Source organism: Nomascus leucogenys, chromosome 7b, assembly GCF_006542625.1.
Source record: "Nomascus leucogenys isolate Asia chromosome 7b, Asia_NLE_v1, whole genome shotgun sequence".
Classification (NCBI taxonomy): Eukaryota; Metazoa; Chordata; class Mammalia; order Primates; family Hylobatidae; genus Nomascus; species Nomascus leucogenys.
Window position 1 is genome coordinate 56,861,828 of NC_044387.1, and position 27,858 is coordinate 56,889,685.

At 50.4% G+C, this 27,858-nt stretch overlaps 1 protein-coding gene across 4 annotated transcripts; it reads right to left on the reverse strand.

Annotated features, from left to right (window-relative positions):
• Nucleotides 1–981: 981 nt before the first annotated feature.
• On the reverse strand, nt 982–27,858 carry NIPSNAP1 (nipsnap homolog 1). 4 transcript variants are annotated; one of them, XM_030816063.1, is made up of 12 exons: nt 27,505–27,629; nt 26,619–26,675; nt 16,738–16,865; nt 16,495–16,540; nt 15,688–15,782; nt 13,967–14,047; nt 7,967–8,037; nt 7,681–7,821; nt 7,345–7,376; nt 6,909–7,003; nt 5,042–5,125; nt 982–2,164 (listed from the first exon to the last, which is right to left on the reverse strand). In XM_030816063.1, the coding sequence occupies exons 1-12, from the start codon at nt 27,600–27,602 to the stop codon at nt 2,100–2,102; spliced, it is 993 nt and encodes a 330-aa protein (XP_030671923.1). In that variant the 5' UTR covers nt 27,603–27,629; the 3' UTR covers nt 982–2,099. The 4 variants fall into 4 exon arrangements, with proteins under 4 accessions (XP_030671923.1, XP_030671924.1, XP_030671925.1 ...); XM_030816064.1 differs by lacking the exon at nt 26,619–26,675; XM_030816065.1 differs by lacking the exon at nt 13,967–14,047.

The window sequence follows — 27,858 nt, forward strand, 5'->3', positions numbered from 1 at the left end:
AAGGCACACGTTCCTCGTTCACCGTGCCCAGGGCCTAAGACAGTGTCCAGCAGCTAGTGGGCGCTCCATCGAGTAGTTGAATTAATGTTGTGTTATGTCCAAGATAACACGAAAGAACCTGGTAGCGCGGCCGGGAAGATTTGGGCGCTAGAGTATTTGCCTGCATAACCTTACTTCTTAATTATTATTTTCACCATAATATGCCACGCCAGTGAAGGCAACAAGTCAGGGAGGGCATTAACCTCATTTTACACTTGGCTTTTTGAGGAGTGCATCACCAGTTTCTCCATTTTAGGCCTGACTTGCCCAGGACAGAGTCACAACTCTAACGCAGTATTCGAAAGCTTCTAATGCAGTATTTGAAAGCTTCAGGTATTTCCTACTCCTGGCATGAACTGTACAAACAGGGCCCAGGATTTTTTCGTGTAAATCCTACTTATCTGGAGCTAGTAACACGTGTCCTGAATCCCTGGTTGTACGGGGCCAGTTCTTCTCCTTCCCAGGAGCAAGGAGGAACATACTGGCTCTTTTTTATTTTTATTTATTTATTTATTTTTGAGACAGAGTTTTGCTCTGTCACCCAGGCTGAAGTGCAGTGGCGCAATCCCCGCTCGCTGCAAACTCCGACTCCAGGGTTTAAACGATTCTCCTGCCTCAGCCTCCCAAGGAGGTGGGATTACAGGCATGCACCACCATGCCCAGCTAAGTTTTGTATTTTTAGTAGAGACAGGGTTTCACCATGTTGCCCAGGCTGGTCTTGAACTCCTGACCTCACTCAAGTGATCTGCCCACCTTCCAAAGTACTGGGATTATAGGCGTGAGCCACCACGCCCAGCCAATACTGACTGTTGAGAATAGCTCAAGAACACAGTACCCTCCAGGAGGGTAGATCTGCCGTGTGGGACTAAGCCCACCAGCTCTACTGTGCCCTGCCTCAGGCACCTGCTAAAGTTCCTTGCAGAGGAAGAAAAGACACTGTGATTTATAGTAAATATTTAATTGGTTCTATCAGCAACTCCAGCGTAAGTTTTCCTGGATGGGAGGCAGAATCAGACTACCCAAGGGTTCATGATGAGGTATGGGGGTCACTGAGGAGACCCCCAGAGTCACTGACCCCCCCCTCCACACACCAGGTGGCCCTGCAGAATGAGGGTTGGGCTGATAGAATGTCAATTAGCGGAGACAGAATACAGGGTGAGGGAACAGGCCCTAGCTCATATATTTGCCTGCAGGAAGGAGGGAGGGCAGGAGAGACCCTGCATAGAAGGACTGGAACTACACATTTAAGTTTTCAACCCCAATATGTAGGGGGAAACAGCCAAGCCACTCTCCATCTGTCTAGCATTAGGAACCTCTCTTCAAGTGGTCTTTTGTCATCTCTGTTCTTCTTCCCAATTCTGTATTCCAGATTCCAAATTCTACAGTTGAAACCCAAGTTCTGAATTCTAAGTTCTACCTTCTGAGTTCCTGTCATGTGTCTGTCTCCTGCCCCTAAATCCTTCCTGGCTCCCATCCCTTTCCCCAGCCCCTCTGGGCAGAATGTCTGGACCTCCTCCTGACCGTGGTGACGAGGTTTGTTTGTTTTTGTTTTTGTTTGGCAGTTCCAGGCTTTTCTCCAGCAGGAGGGACTTGGCTCAGACTGTCCAGCAAGTGGGTGGCCCAGTGGAGACCAGGGAATTCCTGAGGGCCTGGCCTGGCCTCCTCTCTTCCCACCCCACCTCTAGCCACTGGACATACTACCTTTTGTGCAACTAAGCTAAACAGAGGATTTCCAAGGGTGATAACTGGGGACTGGTGGCCTTGAGATGAGGAATTTTAGAAGATATAAGAAGGCCTAAAAGATCACTATCGTTCATTCAGGGAAATTAGAAACTACTTCTAGCAGGGGGAAGGAGGCAGGCAGGGAAAGTGGACAGGGCCTGGGCAGAGCTGTAATCCTCAGAACTTGTCAGCCTTCAGTTCCCCCTTGTCTGAACTGAGCACTGCCCCTCAGAGTCCTCCCGGAGCGAAGACAAAACCAAGAGAGCAGGACCAGGAGTGCCACTGTCTGTCGGGGTTGCCTGAGGGAGAAGGGGAAGGAGGTGGAGGTGTAGGCAGCATCACTGCAGAGGCGAGATCTTCAAGGGGATCATGATCCTAGACTCCATGTGTCGCACCAGGGGGACTGCGGAGAGAGAAAGGCAGAGGTCACACAGGGGACTCAAGCAAGCCAACAACCTCCCCTGGCCCCACCCACACATGCTGGCCTTTGAGTGGGCAGGAGGAGGCCCCAGATGCTGCAACAGGAATGTCCCATTGCCCTCGTGGAAGGGCCCATGAAGAGCACCAGATCCCTCAAATTATGGGATAAGACAGGACTTTGGTGGTGATGAGAATAACATTTTCTTACATTTTAATAGTTATCTGTTGGCTAGGCATGGTGGCTTGTGCCTGTAATCCCAGCACTTAGGGAGGCCAAGACAGGCGGATCACCTGAGGTCAGGAGTTCGAGACCAGCCTGACCAACATGGAGAAACCCTCTCTCTACTAAAAATACAAAATTAGCCAGGCATAGTGGCACATGCCTGTAATCCCAGCTACTCAGGAGGCTGAGGCAGGAGAATCGTTTGAACCCGGGAGTCAGAGGTTGCCATGAGCCGAGATCGGGCCATTGCACTCCAGCCTGGGCAACAAGAGCGAAACCCCATCTCAAAAAAAAAAAAAAGAAAGAAAAACACTGAGTTAGACCAACTGCCTCGTTTTACAGATGGAGAGGGTGCAGCCTAGAGAAGGTCAGCTCAAGGTCATCCAGGAGGTTAGACTCTTTCCTCCAGCTTAGAGCTTTTCAAACTTTAATGTGCCTACAAATCACTTGGCAGTTCTTGTTAATGTGCAGATTCTGATTTGGTAGGTTGCAGGAAGCCTGCGATTTGTTATTCTTGTTTGTTTCTTTGTTTGTTTGAGATGGAATTTCACTCTTGTTGCCCAGGCTGGAGTGCAATGGCACTATCTCGGCTCACTGAAACCTCTGCCTTCCGGGTTCAAGAGATTCTCCTGCCTCAGCCTCCCAAGTAGCTGGGATTACAGGCATGTGCCACCATACCCAGCTAATTTTGTATTTTTAGTAGAGACAGGGTTTCTCCATGTTGGTCAGGCTGGTCTCGAACTCCCGACCTCAGGTGATCTGCCCGCCTCAGCCTCCCAAAGTGCTGGGATGACAGGCGTGAGCCACTGCACCCAGCCGAGATTTGTCATTCTTAACAAGCTCCCAGGGGATGCCAGTACTGTCAGTTGGGACCACACTTGATTTTGGTTTTTTGTTTTGTTTTGTTTTTTGTTTTTTTTTGAGACAGGGTCTCACTCTGTCTTCCAGGCTGGAGTGCAGTGGCAGGTTCTCAGCTCAATGCAACCTCCGCCTCCTGGGTTCAAGTGATTCTTGTGCCTCGGCCTCCCGAGTAGCTGGGATTACAGGCTTGAGTTACCACGCCTGGCTAATTTTTGTATTTTTAGTAGAGACGAGGTTTCACCATGTTGCCCAGACTGGTCTCCAACTCCTGGCCTCAATTGATCCACACACCTCAACCTCACATAGTGCTGGGATTACAGGTGTAAGCCACTGTGCTTGTCCTCTTTTTTATTATTTTTATTTTTCATTTTTGAGATAGGGTCTCACTGTTGCCCAGGCTGGAGTGCAATGGCACAATCATGGCTCCCTGCAGCCTCAAACTCCTGAGATCAGGTGATCCTCCCACCTCAGCCTTCCAGGTAGCTGGGACTACAGGTGGGAAACAGCACGTCCTGCTAATTTTTAAAAAATGTTTTATAGAGATGGGGTCTCCCTATGTTGCCCAGGCTGGTGTTAAACTACTGACCTCAAGTGATCTTCTTGCCTTGGCCTCCCAAAGTACTAGGATTTCAGTTGTGAGCCACCATACCCAGCTGGGACCACACTGAATAGCAAGGCTCCTGCTAACTCCTTCAGCAGACACATTCTCCCTCATACCACTTGGTAAGTGATCACTGTAAGCTTCTCAATGGCAAGGACAGGCTCTTGTTCATTTATGTGCCCCTCAACCACCTACCTACCACAGTTCCTGGCACACAGTGAGGGCTTAATTAACACCCACTGACTCTAGGTGGTTTCAGGGTTCCTAGCAAAGTGGCAAACACCTTGAGCAAAAAACTTGTTCAAGGCTGGGCACAGTAGCTCATGCCTATAATCCCAGCACTTTGGAAGGCTGAGGTGGGAGGACTGCTTGAGCCCAGGAGTTTGAGACCAGCCTGGGTGACATAGTAAGACTGCATCTCTACAAAAACAAAAAACCTTATTCAAAAACATTTCCTGTATGCTTCCTTTGTGACAGACACTGGAGAAAGCACTTTTCATAAATGAGTTTGCGGGCCGGATGTGGTGGCTCATGCCTGTAATCACAGCACTTTGGGAGGCCGAGGCAGGCGGATCACCTGAGGTCAGGAGTTTGAGACCAGCTTGGCCAACATGATAAAACCCCGTCTCTACTAAAAATACAAAATTAGCTGGACATGGTGGCACACGCCTGTAATCCCGAGGCAGGAGAATGGCTTGAACCTGGGAGGCGGAGGTTACAGTGAGCCAAGATCATGCCACTGCACTCCAGCCTGGGTGACAGAGTGAGACTCTGTCTCAAAAATAAATAAAATAAAATAAAATATAAAATAATAAAATAGTTTGCAGAATCTTCCATTACAGCCCTCTGACAGAAGCACTATCACCATCACTATCTTACAGACGAGGGAACAGCCTCAGCGAGGTAAAGAACCGTGCCCAAGGTCACAATGGGTGTTCGCTAATCCACATCTCCTAGGCAGAGGCGTGGCCCTGGCTATGTTATCATCCCCTAGAGTACTCACCTAGGCCTGCTGGTATCCTATGGAGTGTGCCACTGGGATAGAAACCCACTAACTCATTGTCTTAAAAGTGAGTTCCCCATCACTGGAGGTAATCAAGAAAGACTAGATCTCCTTGCAGAGAGGATTCCATCCTCAGACAGGTTCTCAGCAGACCTCCAAAGGCTTCACTCACCTGTATAGTAGACATTTTCATCCCAGCCTCTCTTCCTCCAGGCAGCGTTTCGAGTCTCCTCCCGAGACTGCAGGTCTTTATAGGCTGTGAGAAAGGCACAGGCTCAGTCCTCAGGCACAGAGGATCAGATCCCTTACCCAGCACAGGGCCCTCTTCCCACTGTCCCCCAAATCCTGCACTGCTGTCTCCTCCTCCCTAGATGCCTCCCTCGGACTGTTAGCAAACACTGTCTGCTTTAATAATCCATCCAATCAGTACATATGTTAATATTGCCTACATTTATATTTCTAGTTGCAAACACTCCCAAGGGCTCCAGACTCCTATATCCATCTACTGCCTACTTGACATCTGTACTTTGGTGTGTCAGCATTTTTAATGTAACACTTCCGGCTGGGTGTGGTGGCTCATGCCTATAATCCCAGCACTTTGGGAGGCTGAGGCTGGTGGACTGCTTGAGGCCAGGAGTTCGAGGCCAGTCTGGCCAACATAGCGAAACTCTGTCTGTACTAAAAATACAAAACTTAGTTGGGCATGGTACTGCACGCCTGTAATCCCAGCTATTCAGGAGCGTGAGGCACGAGAATCACTTGAACTTGGGAGGCGGAGGTTGCAGTGAGCTGAGATCACACCACTGCACTCCAGCCTAAGTGACAGAACGAGACTCTGTCTCAAAAAAAAAGTAACAATTCCAAGGGCCAAGACTACGCTCCTGACCCCACTGACTTGCTCCTTCCCTAGACCTCCCAGACTCAGTAACGACCCAAGCATGAGCCTGGGAGCTCTTCTGGAATGCCCTTCTCCTTCGCTTGCCCCACACAGACAATTCATCCACAAGTCCTGTTGGTTCCACCTCTAGACTAACAAATCTCAGCATCCCACTGCCCCATCCCCTCCTGCCTGAACTAGAGTAATGGCCTTCTGAAGCCCTGCTTTCTCTCTTGCTCCCCTACCAAGCACTCTTAACAAAGCAGACAGCAGCCAGAGAAATCATACTAGAACAAAAATCAGGTCATGTCACTGCTGTTTAAAACAAATAATCTCTCACTGCATTTACAATAAATCCCAACTCATTCCCCCTCTCCTGTTCCATCTCCCCACATTCTTCCCTACTCACTCCACACTGGCCTCCTTGCCACACCTCAAAACCCTGAAGGCCTTTCCCCACCACAGGGCCTTTGCACGTGCTGCTCTGTCTACTTGGAATGCTTTTGCCTAGCAATTCACAGCTGGCTCCTTCTCATCCTTTAGCTCTCAGCTTACATTTTACCCCTCAGCTTACATTTTACTCCCTCAGAGAGGAATTATTTGTCTACCTAGACCAATGTAGATCCCCTGTGTTTTTCACCATCATCTCTCCCTGCCTTTTTTTTCTTTTTCTTTTTTTTTTTTTTTTTTTTGAGATGGAGTCTCGCTCTGTTGCCAGGCTGGAGTGCAGTGGTGTGATCTCGGCTCACTGCAACCTCCACCTCCCGGGTTCAAGTGATTCTCCTGCCTCAGCCTCCCGAATATCTGGGACTACAGGCATGCGCCACCACACCCAGCTAATTTTTCTATTTTTAGTAGAGATGGGGGTTCACCATATTGGCCAGGATGGTCTCAATCTCTTGACCTTGTGATCCGCCCACCTCGGCCTCCGAAAGTGTTGTGATTACACGCTTGAGCCACCGCGCCCGGACTCCTTGCCTATTTTCTATAAATATTATTTGTAATAATCTGAAATTGATCTTTTTGTGACTTTACATCTAAGATAGTGTCTCCTGCTAGAACATTAAGTTCTATGAGGACACTAATACAACCCCATTGGCTACAGAGAGTGATGACAGAGAAAGAGAACTAACAAAAGGCTCCTGGAAGGTCCTCAACCTACCCCAGAGATGGTGCACCACGTAGAGCTCTCCTATTTGTGAGAAGAAGCCGCCCACTGCCTCCTGGTTCTCCTGCCGGTACTTGATGGCCCGAGCCCTGGAGAAGGCAGAATAATATGGGGCAGAAGTCAGGGCTGGTGCAGAGGGTACTGAGGCTGATTCCTTGGCCACACCTCACAGGAGGGGCCTAGGTGGAACCCACGGTTCTCCGGGATGCTGAGAGAAAGGACTGATGGCAGGGTGTTCTACCAACGGAGGGGTCACAACCTTCTAGGAGATCCTCACCTCCTGGTTGGATCCTTCTCCCAGATCCATGAGGGGCAGAGGGTACTGAGTTCCCTGTGATATGGCCCTGGAAAAGGTGGCCCACCAGGGGCGTTGGTGGGGCAGGTGAGCAGGGTACGCCCCCCCAATCCCAGTCCTGGTGCTGCCACTTACCAGTTGTTCCCCCACTCGATCATGGTTCCTGGCTGAAAGAGAATCAAAGGGATGATAGGAATGAGCCCCCACCTTAGATTCATAGCATCACAGCCGGGCAAGGAAGGGAAACTGCCCTGTCTCCCCACCTCCCAAGCTCCAGCGGCCATTTGGCCTCATTCGCAGGCCCTGACACACACCTGGTATGCATGTTTGCACACATGTGTACACAACTCTGCTCTGAGCCCATAGGGAGGGAGAAGCCAGAAGCCCCAGTCTAGGTGTTGGGGCAGCTGCAAAGCAGCATTGCAGCAGGGAAATTGGGGGGCAGGAAGGGGGTCCGTCAGAGGGAGGCACCTTGAGCTTGTATGTCCTCAGCTCATAGATGTTGGGACCCATTCTGGGCTGTGGCTCATTCCAGAAGCTGAACTCGAGGAGCAACTGGTTTCTCCTGGACAGCAGCATCTGGCTCCGCTCCCTTCGGAACTCCAGGTACTCCTGTGGGCATGGCGGTAAAGGCATGGCTACCAGGAAGTGCGCTCCATCCTGACAGTGTGCCTCATGGGGTAGCAGAGGAGTCCCCAGCACAGGGCTGGGCTGCATCCCACATCCAGAGAGGTGTGCTGAGTGGACACTAACATACCTTATTGTTTTTGAGCTTGTTCATGCAGTCCATGAGGGCTGGGTAGCCACCTGAGAATCGCCACAGGTGCACTGTTGGGGGTGAGAGATATAGATCAGAGGGCTGCTGGGACCCCCAGCAGATGACCTCCCCAAAGTTGGCTAAGTGTATATGTGGTGGGGACAGGGGAGGCGGGTGGCCTTGTTCCCTGTAGCAGCAAGACTCTCTGAGTTCCCTCTGCCTTGGTGGAAGACCATGCTGGGGAGGGGATGACCCCAGACACAAGTCTAGGAGACCTGGATTTGAGCTCCAGCTCTGCCCAGCAGCCTTGGACTGCTCTAGGCCTCAATGTTCTCATCTTGAAAATGGGAATAATGCTCCCACCCCATCTTCCTTAAATAGCAACAAGAAGATCAGATGTGTCCTGTATCCTGGAAGCAGTGGCATGCATAAGGAAGACCACCAGGCCCTGGAGGGGCAGCTGGACAAAAGGACAGGGGAGAACCGATGGGCTGATATGGAACATTCCAAGACAGTGAATTGAAAAAAGGAACCAAGGAACAGAAGAGCATGTGTGGTATGCTACCTCATGTGTTGAGGTGGCAAGGACATCCAGAGATGCTAATTTATGCATCACCTCTTAATGGCGACTTAAGAGATTGACAGTAGACCGGGCGCAGTGGCTCATGCTTGTAATCCCAGCATTTTGGGAGGCTAAGGCGGGTGGATCACCTGAGGTCGGGAGTTCGAGACCAGTCTGACCAACACGGAAAAACCCAGTCTCTACTAAAAATACAAAATTAGCCGGGTGTGGTGGCGCATGCCTGTAATCCCAGCTACTTGGGAGGCTGAGGAAGGAGAATCACTTGAACCTGGGAGGCGGAGGTGGCGGTGAGCCAAAATCGTGCCATTGCACTCCAACCTGGGCAACAAGAGTGAAACTCCGTCTCAAAAAAAAAAAGAGATTGACAGTAGATGCCCCTGGGACACAGAATGGAGGGCAGGAGGGAAGCTTACTTTGCATGGAAAACTCTTTGTACTGTTAGAATTTATAAAAATCCTGGGCTGGTCACGGTGGCTCACGCCTGTAATCCCAGCACTTTGGGAGGCTGAGGAAGGCGGATCACGAGGTCAGGAGATTGAGACCATCCTGGCTAACACAGTGAAATCCTGTCTCTACTAAAAATATAAAAAATTAGCCAGGCATGGTGGCGGGCATCTATAGTCCCAGCTACTCGGGAGGCTGAGGCAGGAGAATGGCATGAACCCAGGAGGCAGAGCTTGCAGTGAGCTGAGATTGCACCACTGCACTCCAGCCTGGGCGACAGAGCGAGACTCCGTCTCAAAAAAAAAAAAAAAAAAAAAAACTAGCTGGGTATGGTGGCACATGCCTATAATCCCAGCTACTCTGGAGGCTGAGGCAGGAGAATCGCTTGAACCCAGGAGGTAGAGGTTGCAGTGAGTCAAGATTGTGCCAGTGTACTCCAGCCTGGGTGGCAGAGTGAGACCCCGTCTCAAATAAATAAATAAATAATCAACTTTGGGAGGCCGAGGCGGGTGGATCACCTGAGGTCGGAAATTCGAGACCAGCCTCACCAACATGGCGAAACCCTGTCTCTACTAAAACAAAAATTAGCTGGGCGTGGTGACGCACATCTGTAATCCTAGCTACTCAGGAGGCTGAGGCAAGAGAATCGCTTAAACCTGGCAGGCAAAGGTTGTGGTGAGCCGAGATCGCACCACTGCACTCCAGCCTGGGCAATAGAGCAAGACTCCATCTCAAAAAATAAATAAATAAAAATAAAAATAAATAAAAATCATATTATCTGCACTGAGTTGAACAATGTCCCCTCAAAATTTATGCCCACCCAGAACCTCAGAATGTGACCTTATTTGGAAATAGGTCTCTGTAGGTATAATCGACCTAAGATGAAATTATACTGGGTGAGCCCTGAGTCCAGTGACTGGTATCCTTATCAGAAGTGAGAGATCTGGACACAGGAGAACACTATGTGAAGACAGAGACACACAGAGAGAACAGCATGTGACGAGGGAGGCAGAGATTAGAATGACAAGTCTACAAGCCAAGGAACACTAAGAGTTTCCAGCAATCCCCAGAAACTGGAAGAGGCAAGGAAGGGTTCTCCCCTAAGGGCTTAGGAGGAAGGACAGCCCTGTCAACACCTTGATTTGTGACTTCCAGCCTCCAGAACTGTGACAGGATAAACTTCTGTTATTTTAAGCCACGCAGTTTGTGGTATGCTGGCCGCCCCAGGAAACTAATCTAATTCCCAGTAACAAAGAAACCTAATTAATTGTGGCGGAGAAGAAAGGAAACAGTTTTGCCATCCTGGGAGCATGGCTGGGCCCATCAGCAAGGAAGGTCCCCAGGGGACCACACAGGCAAGCTACAGCTAAGGGCGGCTGGCTGCCAGCAGTCTAGAAACCCAGACTCTGTAACTTCCCATCCCCATCCCCAGCCTGACCTTCACCTGTTTTTTGACTCCATCTGTGCCTTGATTTTCCCATCTGCAAAATGGCCTGACCCTATGGTTTAAAGGCCTCTTTCCCAAAGGAAATGGCAAAAGTACTGTATGGATGGAAATCTACCAAAACCAGGAATGACCTGTGGAAAACGGATTAACGGAGAAAAGTTACAAGGACAGCATCATTGGCAACAGGAAGGAATTTTCTTTATTTTTCTCTGTCGCCCAGGCTGGAGTGCAGTGGCACAATCTCAGCTCACTGCAACCTCCACCTCCTGGGTTTAAGAGACTGTCCTGCCTATGCTTCCCAAGTAGCTGGGATTACAGGCGCGTGCCACCATGCCCAGCTAATTTTTGTATTTTTAGTAGAGACAGGGTTTCACCATGTTAGCCAGGCTGGTCTTGAACTCCTGACCTCAGGTGATGCACCCACCTCAGCCTCCCAAAGTGCTGGGATACAGGCATGAGCCACAGCGCCCAGCCAAGAAGAAGGAATTGCCTAACAATTATGGTGCTCCCTATAGGAGATGGATCAATGGTTCTTACAAGTTTATTAAAATGTAGATTCTTGAACCCTACTCCCAGGGTACAGCTCAACATGATTCAGCTGACTCTATGTGAAGGACTGAACTTCAAGGTACAAAAAATGTAGGGTATGCTTTAAAAGCCAGGTGCAGTGGCTCAGGCCTGTAATCCCAACACTCTGGGAGTCGTTGAGGCAGGAGAGAAGCACTTGAGCTCAGGAGTTTGAGATCAGCCTGGGCAACATAGCAAGACCTCATCTCTACGAAACAAACAAAAAAAACAAAACAACTAGCCCAGGCATGGTGGTGCATGTCTGTGGTCCCAGCTACTCGAGAAGTTGAGGTGAGAGGATCGCCTGAGCCTAGGAGTTTGAGGTTGCAGTGAGCTATGATCATGCCACTGCACTCCAAAATGGGTGACAGAGCGAGACCCTGTCCCAAACAGAAAAATAAAAAATAAGAAGAAAAAGGCCAGGGGCAGTGGCTCACGCCTGTAATCCCAGCACTTTGGGAGGCCGAGGCAGGTGGATCAACTGTGGTCAGAAGTTCGAGACCACCCTGGCCAAAATGGTGAAACCCCATCTCTACTAAAAATACAAAAATTAGCCAGGCATGGTGATTCATGCCTGTAGTCCCAGCTACTCGGGAGGCTGAGGCATAAGAACTTGCTTGAATTCGGAAGGCAGAGGTTGCAGTGAGCTGAGATCACGCCACTGCACTCTAGCCTGGGCAACAGAGTGAGACATGGTCTCAAAAAATTAAAAAAAGAAAAAGTCAGGATCCCATCCCTCAAAGTTCATTTCACAACTAGCAAATGCTTAAGAGAATTCAAGGTCGGCCGGGCGCGGTGGCTCACGCTTGTAATCCCAGCACTTTGGGAGGCCGAGGCGGGCGGATCACGAGGTCAGGAGATCGAGACCACGGTGAAACCCCGTCTCTACTAAAAATCCAAAAAATTAGCTGGGCGTGGTGGCGGGCGCCTGTAGTCCCAGCTACTCGGAGAGGCTGAGGCAGGAGAATGGCGTGAACCCGGGAGGCGGAGCTTGCAGTGAGCCGAGATTGCACCACTGCACTCCAGCCTGGGCGACAGAGCGAGACTCCGTCTCAAGAAAAAAAAAAAAAAAAAAAAAGAGAATTCAAGGAATACTGCTGGAGCTGATCAAGTCAAGCTTAAAATGGGAAAGCTGTAGTGGCTGAAACTGAAGGCAATTTGCTTTTCTCTTATTCCCTTAGCCACATATCAGTGTCTAGCCAGGCACGATGGCACACGCCTGTAGTCCCAGCTACTCAGGAGGATTGCCTGAGCCCAGAAGTTCAAGTCCGGCCTGGGCAATATAGCGAGACCCTGTTTCTAAATGGAAATAATAAAAATAAAACATAAATAATATGTTAATGTCTGTTACTGAAACCAAATAGTTGATTAAGGAGATACACCTATCTATCTGTAGGTAACAGATTATTTTCAAAGACACACGATTATCAGGGCTGTCAAAGGATGAAATAGGTTGGCTTATAAGTGAGCTCTTCATGGCTGGGAGTGTTCAAGGGAAGTTTAGAGGACCATCTGTTATGGCTGTGCTATGCAGACAGTCTAAACCAGTACTGTCCAAAAGTACATTCCGCATGAGCCCTGTGTGTGTATGAGTGAGCATTTGAAATGTAGCTAGTATGACTAAGAAACTGAACTTTTTCTTTTTTTAAATCTTTTCTTCTTTTTTTTTTAATATGTATTTTTTTTATAGAAGCAAAGTCTCGCTATATTGCCCAGGCTGGTTTCAAACTCCTGGCCTCAAGTGTTCCTCCCACCTCAGCCTCCTAAACTGCTGGGATTATAAGCATAAGCCACCATACTCAGTCCTGAATTTTTTCTTTTCTAGAGACAGGGTCCCCCCGTGCTGCCCAGGCTGGAGTGCAGTGGCTATTCATAGGTGTGATGGTATTGAATCATGGCCTCGAACTCCTGGGCTCAAGCAATCCTCCCAACTCAGCCTCCAAAGTAGCTAGGACTACAGGTGAGCACCTTGGCACACAGCTTGAACTTTAAATTTTATGTAATTTTAACCAATATAAATTTCAATAGCTACATGTAAGGCCAGGGTGCAGTGGCTCACACCTGTAATCTCAGTAGTCCAGGAGGCCAAGGCTGATGGATTGCTTGAGTCCAGGAGTTCAAGACCAGCCTGGGCAACATAGCGAAATCTCTACTAAAAATACAAAAAATTAGCTGGCTGTGGTGGCACACACCTGTAGTTCCAGCTACTCGGGAGGCTGAGGTGAGAGAATCATCTGAGCCCGGGCAGTCAAGGGTGCAGTGAGCCGTGATCGCACCACTGCAGTCCAGCCTGGGCAACCAGAGTGAGACGCTGTCTCAAAAAAATAAATAAATAGGCCAGGCGCAGTGGCTGATGCCTGTAATCCCAACACTTTGGGAGGCTGAGGTGGGAGGATCACGAGGTCAGGAGTTCGAGACCAGCCTGACCAATATGGTGAAACCCTGTCTCTACTAAAAATACAAAAATTAGCCGGGTGCGGTGGCACACACCGGTAACCTCAGCTACTCAGGAGGCTGAGGCAGGAGAAATCACTTGAACCCAGGAGGCAGAGGTTGCAGTGAGCCAAGATTGCACCACTGTACCCCAGCCTGGGTGACAGAACAGAGCGAGGCTCCATCTCAAAAAAATAAATAAATAAATAGCTACATGCGGTTAGTGGCTATCATTTTGGACAGTGTGGGTCTGAATTTGAGGTCCCTTTGAATGGCTGAGATGCTGTGAGTCAGCCAAATTCATGTGTGGGTTCTTATAGCTGGTGCCAACTTTGGTGTGTCTATTAGGGTGGGATGGGGCATGCTAGGGGTGCCCCTGGGACTGTAAGACACCAGCTCAGACAAGAAGAACCCCTATTTAGTCCATAAATATGTGCTGCATATTGGGGATTCACCTATATATGGAGACAAACAACTAAACAGGCAGCTATAGGGGTACATGATCAGGGCATGAGGAGGTGATTACCTAGGTCTGGAGAGCTAGGGAAGGTGCCTGACCCAGCCCAGGTGGAGGAAATCTCGGCAGCCCTCCAGGAGGAGGTGACATCTATGCCAAAATAAAAAAGTGAATAGTCCAGGCACTGTGGCTCATGCCTGTACTCCCAGCACTTTGGGAGGCCAAGGTGGAAGGATCACTTGAGCCCAGGAGTTTGAGACCAGCCTGGGTAACATAGGGAGATCCCGTCTCTACAAAAAATTTAAAATAAATTAGTTGGGCATTGTGGCATGCACCTGTGGTCCCAGCTACTCAGGAGGCTGAGGTAGGAGGATTGCTTGAGCTCAGGAGGTTAAGGCTGTGTGAGCTGTGATCACACCACTGCACTCCCCACTGGGTAACAAGACCTGGTGTCAAAAATAAATAAATAAATGAAAATTTTAAAATGAATAAAAATGAAAGGCCAGGCACAGTGGCTCATGTCTGCAATCCTAGCACTTTGGGAGGCCGAGGAGGCAGGATCATTTGAGTTCAGGAATTCGAGACCAGCCTGGGCAACATGGAGAAACCCTGTCTCTACCAAAAAACACAAAAATTAGCCGAGCATGGTGGAGCGCACCTATAGTCCCAGCTACTCAGGAGGCTGAGGTGGGAGTATTGCTTGAGCCTGGGAAATTGAGGCTTGAGTGAGCCAAGATTATGCCACTGCACTCCAGCCTGTGTGACAGAGCAAGACCCTGTCTCAAAAAAAAAAAAAAAAAAAAAAGGCCGGGAGTGGTGGCTCATGCCTGTAATTTCAGCACTTTGGGAGGCCTAGGCGGGTGGATCACCTGAGGTCAGAAGTTTGAGACCAGCCTGACCAACATGTGAAACCCCATCTCTACTAAAAATACAAAATTAGCCAGGCGTGGTGGCACAGGCCAGTAATCCCAGCTACTTGGGAAGTTGAGGCAGGAGACTCTCTTCAACCCAGGAGGTGCAGGTTGCAGTCAGCCAAGACTGTGCCACTACCTGCCAGCCTGGGTGACAGAGCGAGACCCTGTCTCAAAAAAAAAAAAGAAGAAAAACAAAAAGGCCGGGTGTGGTGGCTCACGCCTATAATCCCAGCACTTTGGGAGGCTGAGGCAGGTGGATCACCTGAGGTCAGGAGTTCAAGACCAGCCTGACCAACATGTGAAACCCCATCTCTACTAAAAATACAAAATTAGCTGGGCGTGGTGGCACATGCCTGTAATCCCAGCTACTCAGGAGGCTAAGACAAGAGAATTGCTTAAACTGGGGAGGCGGAGGTTGCAGTGAGCCGAGATTGCACCACTGCAGTCCAGCCTGGGCAACAAGAGTGAAACTCGGTCTCGGAAAAAAAAGAATAAGAGACGGTGATCCAGGTAAAGCAGGCAAACAAGAAATAATGCTTAAGGCAGAAGAAAGAGCATGAGCAGTAGTCTGCAACTAAAGAGTGAAACTGTCAAGCTGAGGAACTGAGTCCTGGGTGGGAAAGCACAGAGAGGTAAGGAGGATTTGGCACCATGAGGCTGGGGGTGGGGCCGGGAAGTACTCACAGGCTTCACAGGTCACCTTGAGGGACAGGGGAGCCAGGACAGGTATTTGAGCAGGGGAGTGAGGTGATGAGGTTTTAGTAAGAGCCCCACCAGGTGCTGTTGTGGAGAGGGAGTGGAGAACGGCCAAGTGTGAAAAGTGCTGGAGGCCTGGGCTGGGCGGTGGCAATGGCACTAGGGAGGTGAGCGCCTTACCTGCCTGGTCCTGCTCCCCATACCACGTGTTCCAGTTGCCCACCAGTGAGCACGGGTAGTCCTCATCCAGGTGCAGCTTGGGCAGCACAGCCTCCCTGTGGGAGGGGCGCAGAGAGGGGCAGGGTTCACATAGCCACCAGGGCCTCTGAGATAAGGGTTCAAACTCAGTTCAAACTACAGACCCTGGGGCTGGGCCTCAGACTCTCCATCTCTAAAATGCAGAAGCTAGGCAAGAGGCCCTCAGGACTTGCGACTCTGGCTGGGCACAGTGGCTCACACCTGTAATCCCAACACTGGGAGGCTGAGGCAGGAGGATTGCTTGAGCCCAGTAGTTTGAGACCAGCCTGGGCAGCAAAGTGAGATCCCATCTCTCTTTTTTGTGTGTGAGACAGAGTTTTGCTCTTGTTGCCCAGGCTGGAGTGCAGTGGTGCAATCTCGGCTCACTGGAACCTCCGCCTCCTGGAGATCATCTCTTTAAAAAAAAAAGAAGAAGAAGAAGAAGAAAGAAAAAAGGGGCCAAGCGCGGTGACACATGCCTGTAATCCCAGCACTCGGAGGCCGAGGCAGGTGGATCACCTGAGGTCAGGAGTTTGCAACCAGCCTGACTAACATGGTGAAACCCTGTCTCTACTAAATACAAAAAAATTAGCCAGGAGAGGGGAGGGGAAGGGAGGGGAGGGGATAAAAGAAATCTACATCTCCTGGATTTCTACAAAAAAGAACAGGGTGGAGGATGTTCTGCGAATTTGGTGAAAGTGTGTTCCCCACCCAAGCAGGGGCTGGGATGTATGGATGCAGGATGCTCACGTGAGGCTGTTGTAGGCATCCAGGTATTCGGGCTTTACGTTGTGAACTGCAAGAGACGACAAAGAACAAGAAGTGAGGTAGGGTGTGTACACAGGCAAGAACTTGGGGTGAGGGGAGCCCATCAAGGCCAGGGGTCCCAGGACAGCTGAGGACATTCCAGACCCTCCCATCTCCTTCCTGGAGCCTCACAGGCCCCCAGAGCCCCTGAAAGGGCAGAAATTGGTCAGCTCAGCAGCCACTCACACTGGATCTTATAGAGGTTGCTGGTTTCCTTCTTGGACAGCAGGGTGGAGTGGGCATCCTTCCGGGGATCCACCTTGTGAACAAAGAGGGAGCGGAACCAGCTGCCTTCATTGTCCTTGGAATAGAAACTGCAGGACAGAGGAGTTGAGGGGGATGTGCGGAGGTCGGGGGGAGCCCCAGCAATTCCATCTGCTTGGATGTCCTGTTCCCCTAGACCAGTGACCCACATTTCTGGGAACAGGGCCACGAAGTCCTGTGGCAGCTCCAGACTGTGAAATGCTATTGGAGCCAGCTCCTTTCTACAGATATTCCAGCTGCCCAGTTGGCTTCTTGAAGCTTTGCAGAGCCTCAGGAGGCCAGGAGAGGTAGCCCCACCTCCCACTTCTCTCTCTAGCCTCCCTGCCTCCACTTCATCCCCCTTCCAAGAGGTCCTCTACTTGGGTCACATAACTGCAGCCTCTCGCCAAGAGGATCAACCCCAAATCCACCTTGCATCATGCCCAAAGCCCTTGACAACCCAACCTAACTTGTCAGCCTCCCCTCCTGCCCCCTCACCTGTACACCTCACTCTCCAGGTATGCTCTTGCCTGAACACAACAGGCTCTGCTACTCTGTGCTTTCTGTACAAGTTCCATCCCCTCTAACAAAAGACGACCGCTCTCACCGTCCTCCCCAGCACTCTCACGGTGCACTTGGCCCATGCCCCCACCCTGACCCCACACGTGGAAAGCCAAATACAAATAAGCTTTGTCCTTGAGGAGCTCATAGTCCACTAGAAGAAATGGGCCTTGGGACACAATTATAGGAGGGGTCTCTGGAAGAGCCCAGGTGAACTAGCCTTAACTCTGCTTCTGGCAACCTGGGCAGACTCTCTACAGAGGAGGAGATGAGCTGGTCAGTCCCCAGGACTAGTTTGGCAGATAGTGGCAGATGGAGGGAGTAAAAGGCATTGCAAAGCAAGATGCATTCACTCATCCAGCCAACACCTGCTCTGCCCATCTCCATAGGATATTGTGAGAATGAATGAATGAATGATCAATGAATATGATTATGTGCTTTGCCCATGAGCACTGTGGTTAAGGGCAGTGGAGGGTCTGCTGCCAGCTCCTACTGGACCAGAACTGCACTCCCATCCCAAACACATACCCAGGGTCCCAGCAGGAGGCAGGGGTGCTTATTTTGAGACTACCAATCTTCTTGCTCCACAGCCTTGGTGCAGCTTGCAGCCAGGCCTGAAAAGGAAGTCTCCCGATGGAGACAATTCCTAGCCAGGGAGCCTGGCAAGAGGGATCCCTGAGTAGCAGCAAGCCTTATCCCTTTTTTCTTTTTTCTCTTTTGTTTTTTCCAAGTGAGGTCACAAGAAGCCCTATCCTATCCTTTCTTTTCTTTTTTTTTTTTTTTTTGAGACAGAGTCTCACTCTTGTTGCCCAGGCTGGAGTGCAGTGGTGTGATCTCGGCTCACTGCAACCTCGGCCTCCCGGGTTCAAGCAATTTTCCTGCCTCAGCCTCCTGAGTAGCTGAGATTACAGGCACGTACCACCACATCCAGGTAATTTTTGTATTTTTACAATACAAATACCCGGCTGCCCTATCCCTTTTTAAGACTTTTATGTGGTTAGACAAATGTCTTAGGCCAGGTGCGATGGCTCACGCCTGCGATCCCAGTACTTTGGGAGGCCAAGGCAGGCGAATCACCTGAGGTCAGGAGTTCGAGACCAGCCTGACCAACATGGCGAAACCCCGTCTCTACTAAAAATACAAAAATTAGCCAGGCGTGGTGGTGTGCGCCTGTAATCCCAGCTACTGAGGAGCATGAGGCAGGAGAATTGCTTGAACCCAGGAGGCAGAGGTTGCAGTGAGCCGAGATCGCACCATCACACTCCCGCCTGGGCAACAGAGTGAGAATCCATCTGAAAAAAAAAAAAAAAAAAAGGACAAATGTCTTGCAAATAAAAAATCAATCACTTTTTCCCAAAATATGCAGCAGCCATTGGGACGGATAAAATCAGCTGGGCACGATGGCTAAATGCCTGTAATCCCAGTACTTTGGGAGGCTGAGGTCAGAGGATTGCTTGAGCCCAGGAGTTCAAGATCAGCCTGGGCAACAAAATGAGACTCCATCTCTACAAAAAAAATAATAAATATGACTGGCTTATGCCTGTAATCCCAGCACTTTGGGAGGCTGAGGCAGGAGGATTGCTTGAGTCCATGAGACAAGCCTGGGGAAACTTGTGAGACCGTGTCTCTACAAAAAATAAAATTAGCTGGGCATGACGGTATGTGCTGTAGTCCCACTACTTGGGAGGCTGAGGTGGTAGCGTCACTTGAGCCTGGGAGGTTGAGGCTACAGTGAGCCAAGATCTTGCCACTGTACTCCAGCTTGGGCAACAGAGTGAGACTCTATCTCAAAAAAAATAAAATAAAATAAAATAAATAAAAAATAAAATGAAATAATACAATAATTAGCCGGGTGTGGTGACACATGCCTGTAGTCTCAGCCACTTGAGAGACTTAGGAGGATCTTATGAAGCCCAGGAACTCAAGGCTACAATGAGCTATGATCAGGCCACTGCGCTCCAGCCTGGATGACAGAGACCACGTCTCAAAAAAAATAATAATAATTTTTTTTTTTAAATAATCTTAAAGTGGTGATATGTTTGTTTCGTTTTGTTCGTTTGTTTTTGAGATGGAGTCTCGCTCTGTCGCCAGGCTGGAGTAAAGCGGTACGATCTCCACTTACTGCAACCTCCACCTCCCGGGTTCAAGTGATTCTCCTTCCTCAGCCTCCCAAGTAGCTGGGACTACAGACGTGCGCCACCACGCCCAGCTAATTTTTGTATTTTTAGTAGAGATGGGGTTTCACTATGTTGGCCAGGATGGTCTCGATCTCTCGACCTCATGATCCACCTGCCTCGGCCTCCCAAAGTGCTAGGATTACAAGCATGAGCCACAGCGCCCGGCCAAAGTGGTGATATGTTTGTATAAGCATAAAAATGAGAAATGGGCCGGGCATGGTGGCTCACGCCTATTAATTCCAGCACTTTGGGAGGCTGAGGCAGGCGGATCGCTTGAGCTCAGGAGTCCGAAGCACTGTCTCTGCAATAAATAAAAAAATTGCTGGGTACGGTGGCTCACGCCTATAATCCCAACACTTTGGGAGGCTGAGGCGGGTGGATCACCTGAGGTCAGGAGTTCAAGACCAGCCTGACCAACATGGAGAAACCCCGTCTCTACTAAAAATACAAAATTAGCCAGGCGTGGTGGTGCATGCCTGTAATCCCAGCTACTCAGGAGGCTGGGGCAGGAGAATTGCTTGAACCCAGGAGGTGGAGGTTGTAGTGAGCTGAGATCAGGCCATTGCACTCCAGCCTGGGCAACAAGAGTGAAACTCTGTCTCAAAAAAAAAAAAAAAAAAAAAATTAGCCAGGTATGGTCGAGTGTGCCTGAAGTCCCAGCTACTCAGGAGGCTGAGGTGGGAAGACTGCTTGAACCCAGGAGGCAGAGGTTGCAGTGAGCTGAGATCGGGCCACTACACCTGGGCAACAAGAGTGAAACTCTTTCTCAAAAAAAAAAAAAAAAAATTAGCCAGGTGTGATTGAGTGTCGAGTGTGCCTGTAGTCCCAGCTACTCAGGAGGCTGAGGTGGGAAGATCACTTGGACCCAGGAGGCGGAGGTTGCAGCGAGCTGAGATCGGGCCACTGCACTCCAGCCTGGGCAACAGAGCAGACCCTGCCTCAAAAAAAAAAAAAAGAGGCTGGGCATGGTGGCTCATGCCTGTAATACTAGCATTTTGGGAGGCTGAGGTGGGCGGATTGCCAGAGCTCAGGAGTTCAAGACTAGCCTGGGCAACATGGCAAAACCCCATTTCCACTAAAAAAAGATACAAAATATTAGCCAGGAGTGGTGATGTGTGCCTGTAGTCCCAGCTACTCAAGAGACTGAGGCAGAACTGCTTGAATCCAGGAGGCAGAGGCTGCAGTGAGCCAAGATCACGCCACTGCACGCCAGCCTGGGTGACACAGTGAGACTCCATCTTCACAAAAAAAAAAAAAAAAAAAAGAAAAGAAAAAGAAAGAAAGAAAAAAAAAAGAAATTACTTGTCCCAAACTGTTAATACTGCTTACCTGGGAAAGAGGAATAGGAGATGGCTAAATTTTTCTTTATTCATTGTAATTTTTTATAAAGATTTTTAAAAAGTATGTTAAGCATTTCTGAATTCATGGACTGTCTCGGTCATCGTACATGCATCTGCTTCATTAGCAAAAAGACAATTATCCGCCTGGCGCAGTGGCTCACGCCTGTAATCCCAGCCCTTTGGGAGGCCGAGGTGGGTGGATTGCCTGAGGTCAGGAGTTCGAGGCTAGCCTGGCCAACGTGGTGAAATCCCGTCTCTACTAAAAATACAAAAATTAGCTGGGCATGGTGGTGCAATCCTGTAATCCCAGCTACTTGGGAGGCTGAGGCAGGAGAATCACTTGAACCCGGGAGGCGGAGGTTGCAGTGAGCCGAGATCGTGCCATTGCACTCCAGCTTGGGCTACAAAAGCGAAACTCTGTCTCAAAAAAAAAAAAAAAAAAAAAAAAAAAAGACAATCATCATTAGATGGGTAGTGCGGTCTGTGAAGTTTTTGGACCAGAATAAGGGACGCTCTAAGCCAGGGATCTGTGATGTACTTTTCAGTTGCAGGATCTCACTGACTCTATGCAATGATCTTATAGTATTGGTACTATTAGTATTCCCATTCTTGCAAGGATAAAATGGAAAGAAGCCCAGAGAGTTTAAGGGACTTGCCCAAGGCCACACAGAAAATCAGAGGCAGAGTTAAGAACCAACCCAGCGCTCTTTCCTTGAAAGCCAACCCCCACCTCAGGTTGGGCACTGAGGGACCTGACCTTTGGTTTTAATGTAGAGGGGCTGCTTCCCCTGGAGGGAGATGGGCAGTGAGAGCAGCTCCTACTATTTATCAAGCAAGACCTTTGCTCTAGAAAGGACTAGACTGAGTAATTTATTAACATCAGCACTGAACAAGATAAATATCAGTCAAGTAGCCAGCCCTGAAGAGACAGATTAGGGGCTGGAACACTGGAAACTTCAGGAGCTCTGATGGGCTCCCGTCTCTTCCCACTACTCTAATCTTTCCTGCCTGTGGGCCTCAGTTTCCCCATCTGTCAAACGAGCAGGGTGGTGGAGCCCATCCCTAAAGCTGTTTTCTACAGGTAAAATCCAAGAAGGAGCTTGTCAAAGATCTCAGTGGAGGGTCTGAACTCCAAGCCAGCATCCCCAAGGGAACTTTTGCAAGAGTACAAATGTCACTTTCTCAGTGAAGTTACAATGTTCTCCTACCCTTGACCTCCCCAAGCCCTCTCATCCTGCTCTCCATCTTGTTCCAGAGCACGTTCTAAAACGCTATACTAGGATGAGCCCAGTGGCTCATGCATGTAATCCCAGCACTTTGGGAAGCTGACGCAGGAGGGAAGGATTGCTTGAACCTAGGAGTTGTTTTTTGTTTTGTTTTGTTTGAGATGGAGTCTCAGTCTGTCATCCAGGCTGGAGTGCAGTGGCGTAATCTGGGCTCACTGCAACCTCCGCCTCCCAGGTTCAAGTAATTCTCCAGCCTCAGCCTCTCAAGTAGCTGGGACTACAGACATGTGCCACCACATCCAGCTAATTTTTTATTTTTAGTAGAGACGGGTTTTCATCATGTTAGCCAGGCTGGTCGTGAACTCCTGACCTCAGGTGATCCTCCTGCCCCAGCCTCCCAAAGTGCTGGGATTATAGGCATGAGCCACCGCACTTGGCTTATTATTATTTTTTTTTTTTGTATTTTTTTGAGATGGAGTTTCACTCTGTTGCCCAGGCTGGAGTGCAGTGGCGCAATCTCAGCTCACTGCAACCTCCACCTCCTGGGTTCAAGCGATTCTCTTGCCTCAGCCTCCCGAGTAGCTGGGACTACAGGTGCGTGCTACCACTCCCGGCTAATTTTTGTATGTTTTAGTAGAGACGGAGTTTCACCATGTTGGTCAGGCTGGTCTCGAACTCCTGACCTCAAGTGATCCGCCTGCCTTGGCCTCCCAAAGTGATGGGATTACAGGCGTGATCCACCATGCCCGGCTGAACCCAGAAGTTTGAGACCAGCCTGGGAAACACGGCAAGACCTCATCTCTACTAAAAATTAAAAACAAAAAAAAAAACCACTATACTTTTTGGTTTATTATGTGCTTTGTTTATTGTCAGTCTCTAAACTGGAGGCAGCCCTAGCGGGGCAGAATCCTTGTCTGTTCTGTTGTATCCCTGCTGTATCCCCTATGCTTGGAGCAGTGCTGGGCACATGGTGAGAATGCAGTCCAAGTTTGAGAAATGAATGAAGGAGGAGCTAAGACATTCTTGCATGAAAATGATGAAAGCTGGAAAGTATGAAAGGAAAGAAATGGTAGACCTTAGGCCGGGCGCAGTGGCTCATGCCTGTAATCCCAGCACTTTGGGAAGCCGAGGCAGGTGGATCACGAGGTCAGGAGTTCAAGACCAGCCTGGCCAAGATGGTGAAACCCCGTCTCTACTAAACATACAAAAAATTAGCTGGGTGCGGTGGCAGGCGCCTGTAATCCCAGCTACTTGGGAGGCTGAGGCAAGAGAATCGCTTGAACTCAGAGGGCAGAGGTTGCAGTGAGCCGAGATCGCGCCACTGCACTCCAGCCTGGGTGACAGTGTGAGACTCCGTCTCAAAAAAAAAAAAAAAAAGAAGTAGACCTTGACCCAGAGTGACTTCACTCAGGGATCGGGGGTCCTTTCCATCCTTAACACCAACAGCAGAACTAGTGCTTACGAGCACAAGCTCTGGACAAACCCAGGTTTTGATCCTAGCTCAGCTTCATCTTTCTTTTTTCTTCTATTTTTTTTTCTTCTTTTTTCGAGACAGGGTCTCACTCTGTCATCCGGGCTGGAGTGCAGTGACACAATCATGGCTCACTGCATCCTCTATCTCCCATACTCAAATGATCCTCCTACTTCAGCCTCCCAAGTAGCTGAGACCACAGGTGCGCACCACCATGCCTGGCTAATTTTTGTTGTTGTTTGAGATGGAGTCTTACTCTGTTGCCCAGGCTGGAGTGCAATGGCACGATCTTGGCTCACTGCAACTTCCACCTCCCAGGTTCAAGGGATTCTTCTGCCTCAGCCTCCGGAGTAGTTGGGACTATAGACATGTGTCACCATGCCTGGCTAATTTTTTTTCTTGAGACAAAGTCTCGCTCTTGTTCCCCAGGCTGGAGTGCAATGGCGAGATCTCAGCTCACTGCAACCTCCGCCCCCTGGGTTCAAGTGATTCTCCTGTCTCAGTCTCCCAAGTAGCTGGGATTACAGGCATCTGCCACCACGCCTGGCTAATTTTTGTATTTTTAGTAGAGACAGGGTTTCATCACATTGGCCAGGCTGGTCTCGAACTCCTGACCTCAGGCGATCTGCCCGCCTCGGCCTCCCAAAGCGCTGGGATTACAGGTGTGGGCCAACGCACCCGGCGTGTTTTTTGTTTTTTTTTTTGATACAGAGTCTCCCTCTGTCGCCCAGGCTAGAGTGCAGTGGCGCAATCTTGGCTCACTGCAACCTCCGGCTCCCCAGTTCAAGCAATTCTCCTGCCTCAGCCTCCAGAATAGCTGGGAATACAGGCACACGCCACCATGCCTGTGTAATTTTTTTTTTTTTTTTTTTTTTGAGACAGAGTCTTGCTCTGTCACCCAGGCTGGAGTGCACTGGTGCAATCTCAGCTCACTGCAACCTCCACCTCCCTGGTTTAAGTGATTCTCCTGCCTCAGCCTCCAGAGCAGCCGGGATTACAGGCACACACCACCACGCCCAGCTAATTTTTGTATTTTTAATAAAGACGGGGTTTCACCATGTTGGCCAGGCTGGCCTTGAACACCTGACCTCGTGATCCACCTGCCTGGGCCTCCCAAAGTGCTAGGATTACAGGTGGGAGCCACCAAGCCTGGCCTGGCTAATTTTTGTGTTTTTAGTAGAGATGGGGTTTCACCATGTTGGCCAGGCTGGTCTTGAGCCCCTGGCCTCAGGTGATCCACCCACCTCAGCCTCCTAAAGTGCTGGGATTACAGGCATGACCCACCGTGCCTGGCCAAATTTTTGTATTTTTTATAGAGACAGGATCTCGCCATGTTGCCCAGGCTGGTCTCAAACTCCTGGGTTCAAGCGATCCTCCCACCTTGGCCTACCAAAGTGTTGGGATTACAGGCGTGAGCCACGGTGCCTGGCCCAGGTCCATCTGATTTCAAAGCCCACACTCCATCCCCACCCCAGCAGCCTCATTGCCCCCAAACCTCACAGGCCAGAAGGGCTGCTGCTGGCCCTACTAGTGACTCCAGAGAGATATGGGGCAGCCTGAGGGGCAGCAGGACAGAGGGTTCTCAGGTATCCGATGTGGAATTAAGGCATAAGTAACTGCAAGACAGTCCTTGAGGGACTCGATAAATATTAATTAAAGTGTCTTCACAGCAATCCTGCCGAAAACACCAACATCCCCACTTTACAGAAAAGGAAACTGAGGCTGACGGAGGTTCAGCAACTCATCCGGGGTTACTGAGTGAGGGGCAGCAGGCTGACTCTAAGACCTGTGCTCCTTTTATGGCCTCTGGGTGTTTGCCACACAAATGGTTTTACCACCAATCCATTCTGTCCCTTCCCCAATCTTGATATTTTCATCTGGAAAACAAAGGATTCATAAAAGATGATCTTCCCAGAGCCCTTTGAGCCTCAACATTATGTGGGTCACATGCAGAAATTGCTTGAAACATAGGCTGGGGTTAAGGAGCAACACTTGCTGCATGTTCATCAAGTGCTAGACACTTCACAACCACAGAATCTTTTTTTTTTTTGATGGAGTCTCGCTCTGTCACCCAGGCTGGAGTGCAGTAGTGTGATCTCGGCTCACTGCAACCTCTGTCTCCCGGGTTCAATTGATTCTCCTGCCTCAGCTTCCTAGTAGCTGGGATTACAGGTGTGAGCCATCACACCCAGCTAATTGTTTGCATCTTTAGTAGAGACACGGTTTCACCAACATGGTGAAATTTTTGTACTTTTTTTTTTTTTTTGAGACAGAGTCTCGCTCTTGTCGCCCAGGCTGGAGTGCAGTGGCACAATCTCAGCCCACTGCAAGCTCCACCTCGTGGGTTCACGCCATTCTCCTGCCTCAGCCTCCTGAGTAGCTGGGACTACAGGCGCCTGCCACCGTGCCCGGCTAATTTTTTGTATTTTTAGTAGAGACGGGGTTTCACCATGTTAGCCAGGATGGTCTCGATCTCCTGACCTCGTGACCCACCACCTCGGCCTCCCAAAGTGCTGGGATTACAGGCGTGAGCCACCGCGCCCGGCCATTTTTGTACTTTTTACAGAGACAGGATCTTGCCATGTTGCCAGGCTGGTCTTGAACTGCTGACCTCAAGTGATCCACCCACCTCGGCCTCCCAAAGTGCTGGGATTACAGGCGTGAGCCACCATACCTGACCAACCACAGCATCTTTAATCCTCAACAACCCTATGAGATACATCCTGATTACTCCCATTTTACAGATGAGGAACCCGAGGCTTAAAGAGTCCTGAGGTCACCCCACCTACAAAGTCTGAGTTAGATGTTAGTGCCAGGCAAATTCTAGGCTCTTCCCACGGTGTCAGCTTTCTCCCTAATTATTGGGCAGTCTAGGTGGGGAGCTTATGCCACTCCTCTTTCCCAGCTGTCCAAAAGCCCCACTGCTCTGTGCTGTAACATCTCACGGCAGGCGCTATCAGAACTTTGCAGCTTCATTCCTGGGCTGCAGGGCAAGAGGGATGCTTGCTTCCTTTTCACAGGTTGGGGGAGGGGGAACAGGTGGCCTCACTTCTTTGGTAAATATTCCTTGACCATACACAGTCCTGAGCCCTCTGAGGGTGGGAGGCTGGGGAAACAGAGAAAAATGAGATCATGGTCTAGTGAGAGAGACAGACAAGCACCAAGTCATAACTGTGCAGGGTGATATATACAGAGATGGGGGAAGTACAGGGCTGTGGGGACCAAGGAGCGAGGGGCTGCCCAGGGCCAGTCAGGGAGGCCAAGCCCTAGTTCAGCCCAGAGCAGGGCCCAAACAAAAGCCCAGACTGAGAGCACATGGCCCAGCCAGACTCCCACTCCCAGGAGGCCACCAGTTGGGTGCAAAGTGCATGGCGCATTGGCAGACCTGGGTCCCAGATCTGGTGCTGCCACGGCACAGCAGGGAGGGTGACCTTGGACAACTCCCATTCCCTCTCAGGTCCGTTTCCCCACCTGTACAGTTCGAGGTGGAGGAACAAAGGGTCTGTGCAGCCATGGCCCCTGGGGATCCCGCACTGCTCCCCTGCCATCATCTCTTTCCCACAGAACTTCCCGACGGAGGAGCTGACTACCAGAAGCCCCCAGTGGGTGTTAAATCACAAGCTACGCCTGGGAATGGGCCACTCCTCCTGTCTTCTGCCCTCTCCCGCTCTCCAGGGCCCAGTACCTGCCCTTCTCACCATCTTTCATCAGGTCCCCATCACAGCCCGTTCCCAACCAGGACAAAGACCCTACCCATCCCTTTCTCACCTCCCCCATTCTTTGCCCAGACCCCTCCCTAGGCCTTGATCCTGCCCGGCCTCTAACCCCCAGATTCCAAGCAAGGAGCCTCAGCCCCTCCCCGCCGACCCAGTCCCTGGCCCCCGCGTCTGCACCCCACCCCGCGCGTGTCTATCCCTGCCTGGCCGGGCTCTCACCGCGCCGCAGCTGCAGCTGCAACGTCCCCAGCGCGGGGCCCCGGGCCCCCCAGCAGCCGCCGCGCCGCCACAGAGATGCTGCACAGCCGCGGAGCCATGTTGGAGCCGCGAAGGTAGCAGGAAGGCCCCGCCCCCAAGCCCTGGTGGCGGAGGCGGGGCGCGAATAAACTCCACCCCTCCGGCTCGCCCGTCCCCTCCACTCACCCGGTCAGGTGGGCGTTGCCCGTGGGCGTCTCCAACTCCGCTGGTGCTGGACGGAAGTCAGGGTTCTAATCCTCTGCGCGCTCTGCGACCTTGGCAAGCCCTTTGCCCACTCTGGGTCTCAGGATCCACCTCGGTAAAATGGGAGCGTGG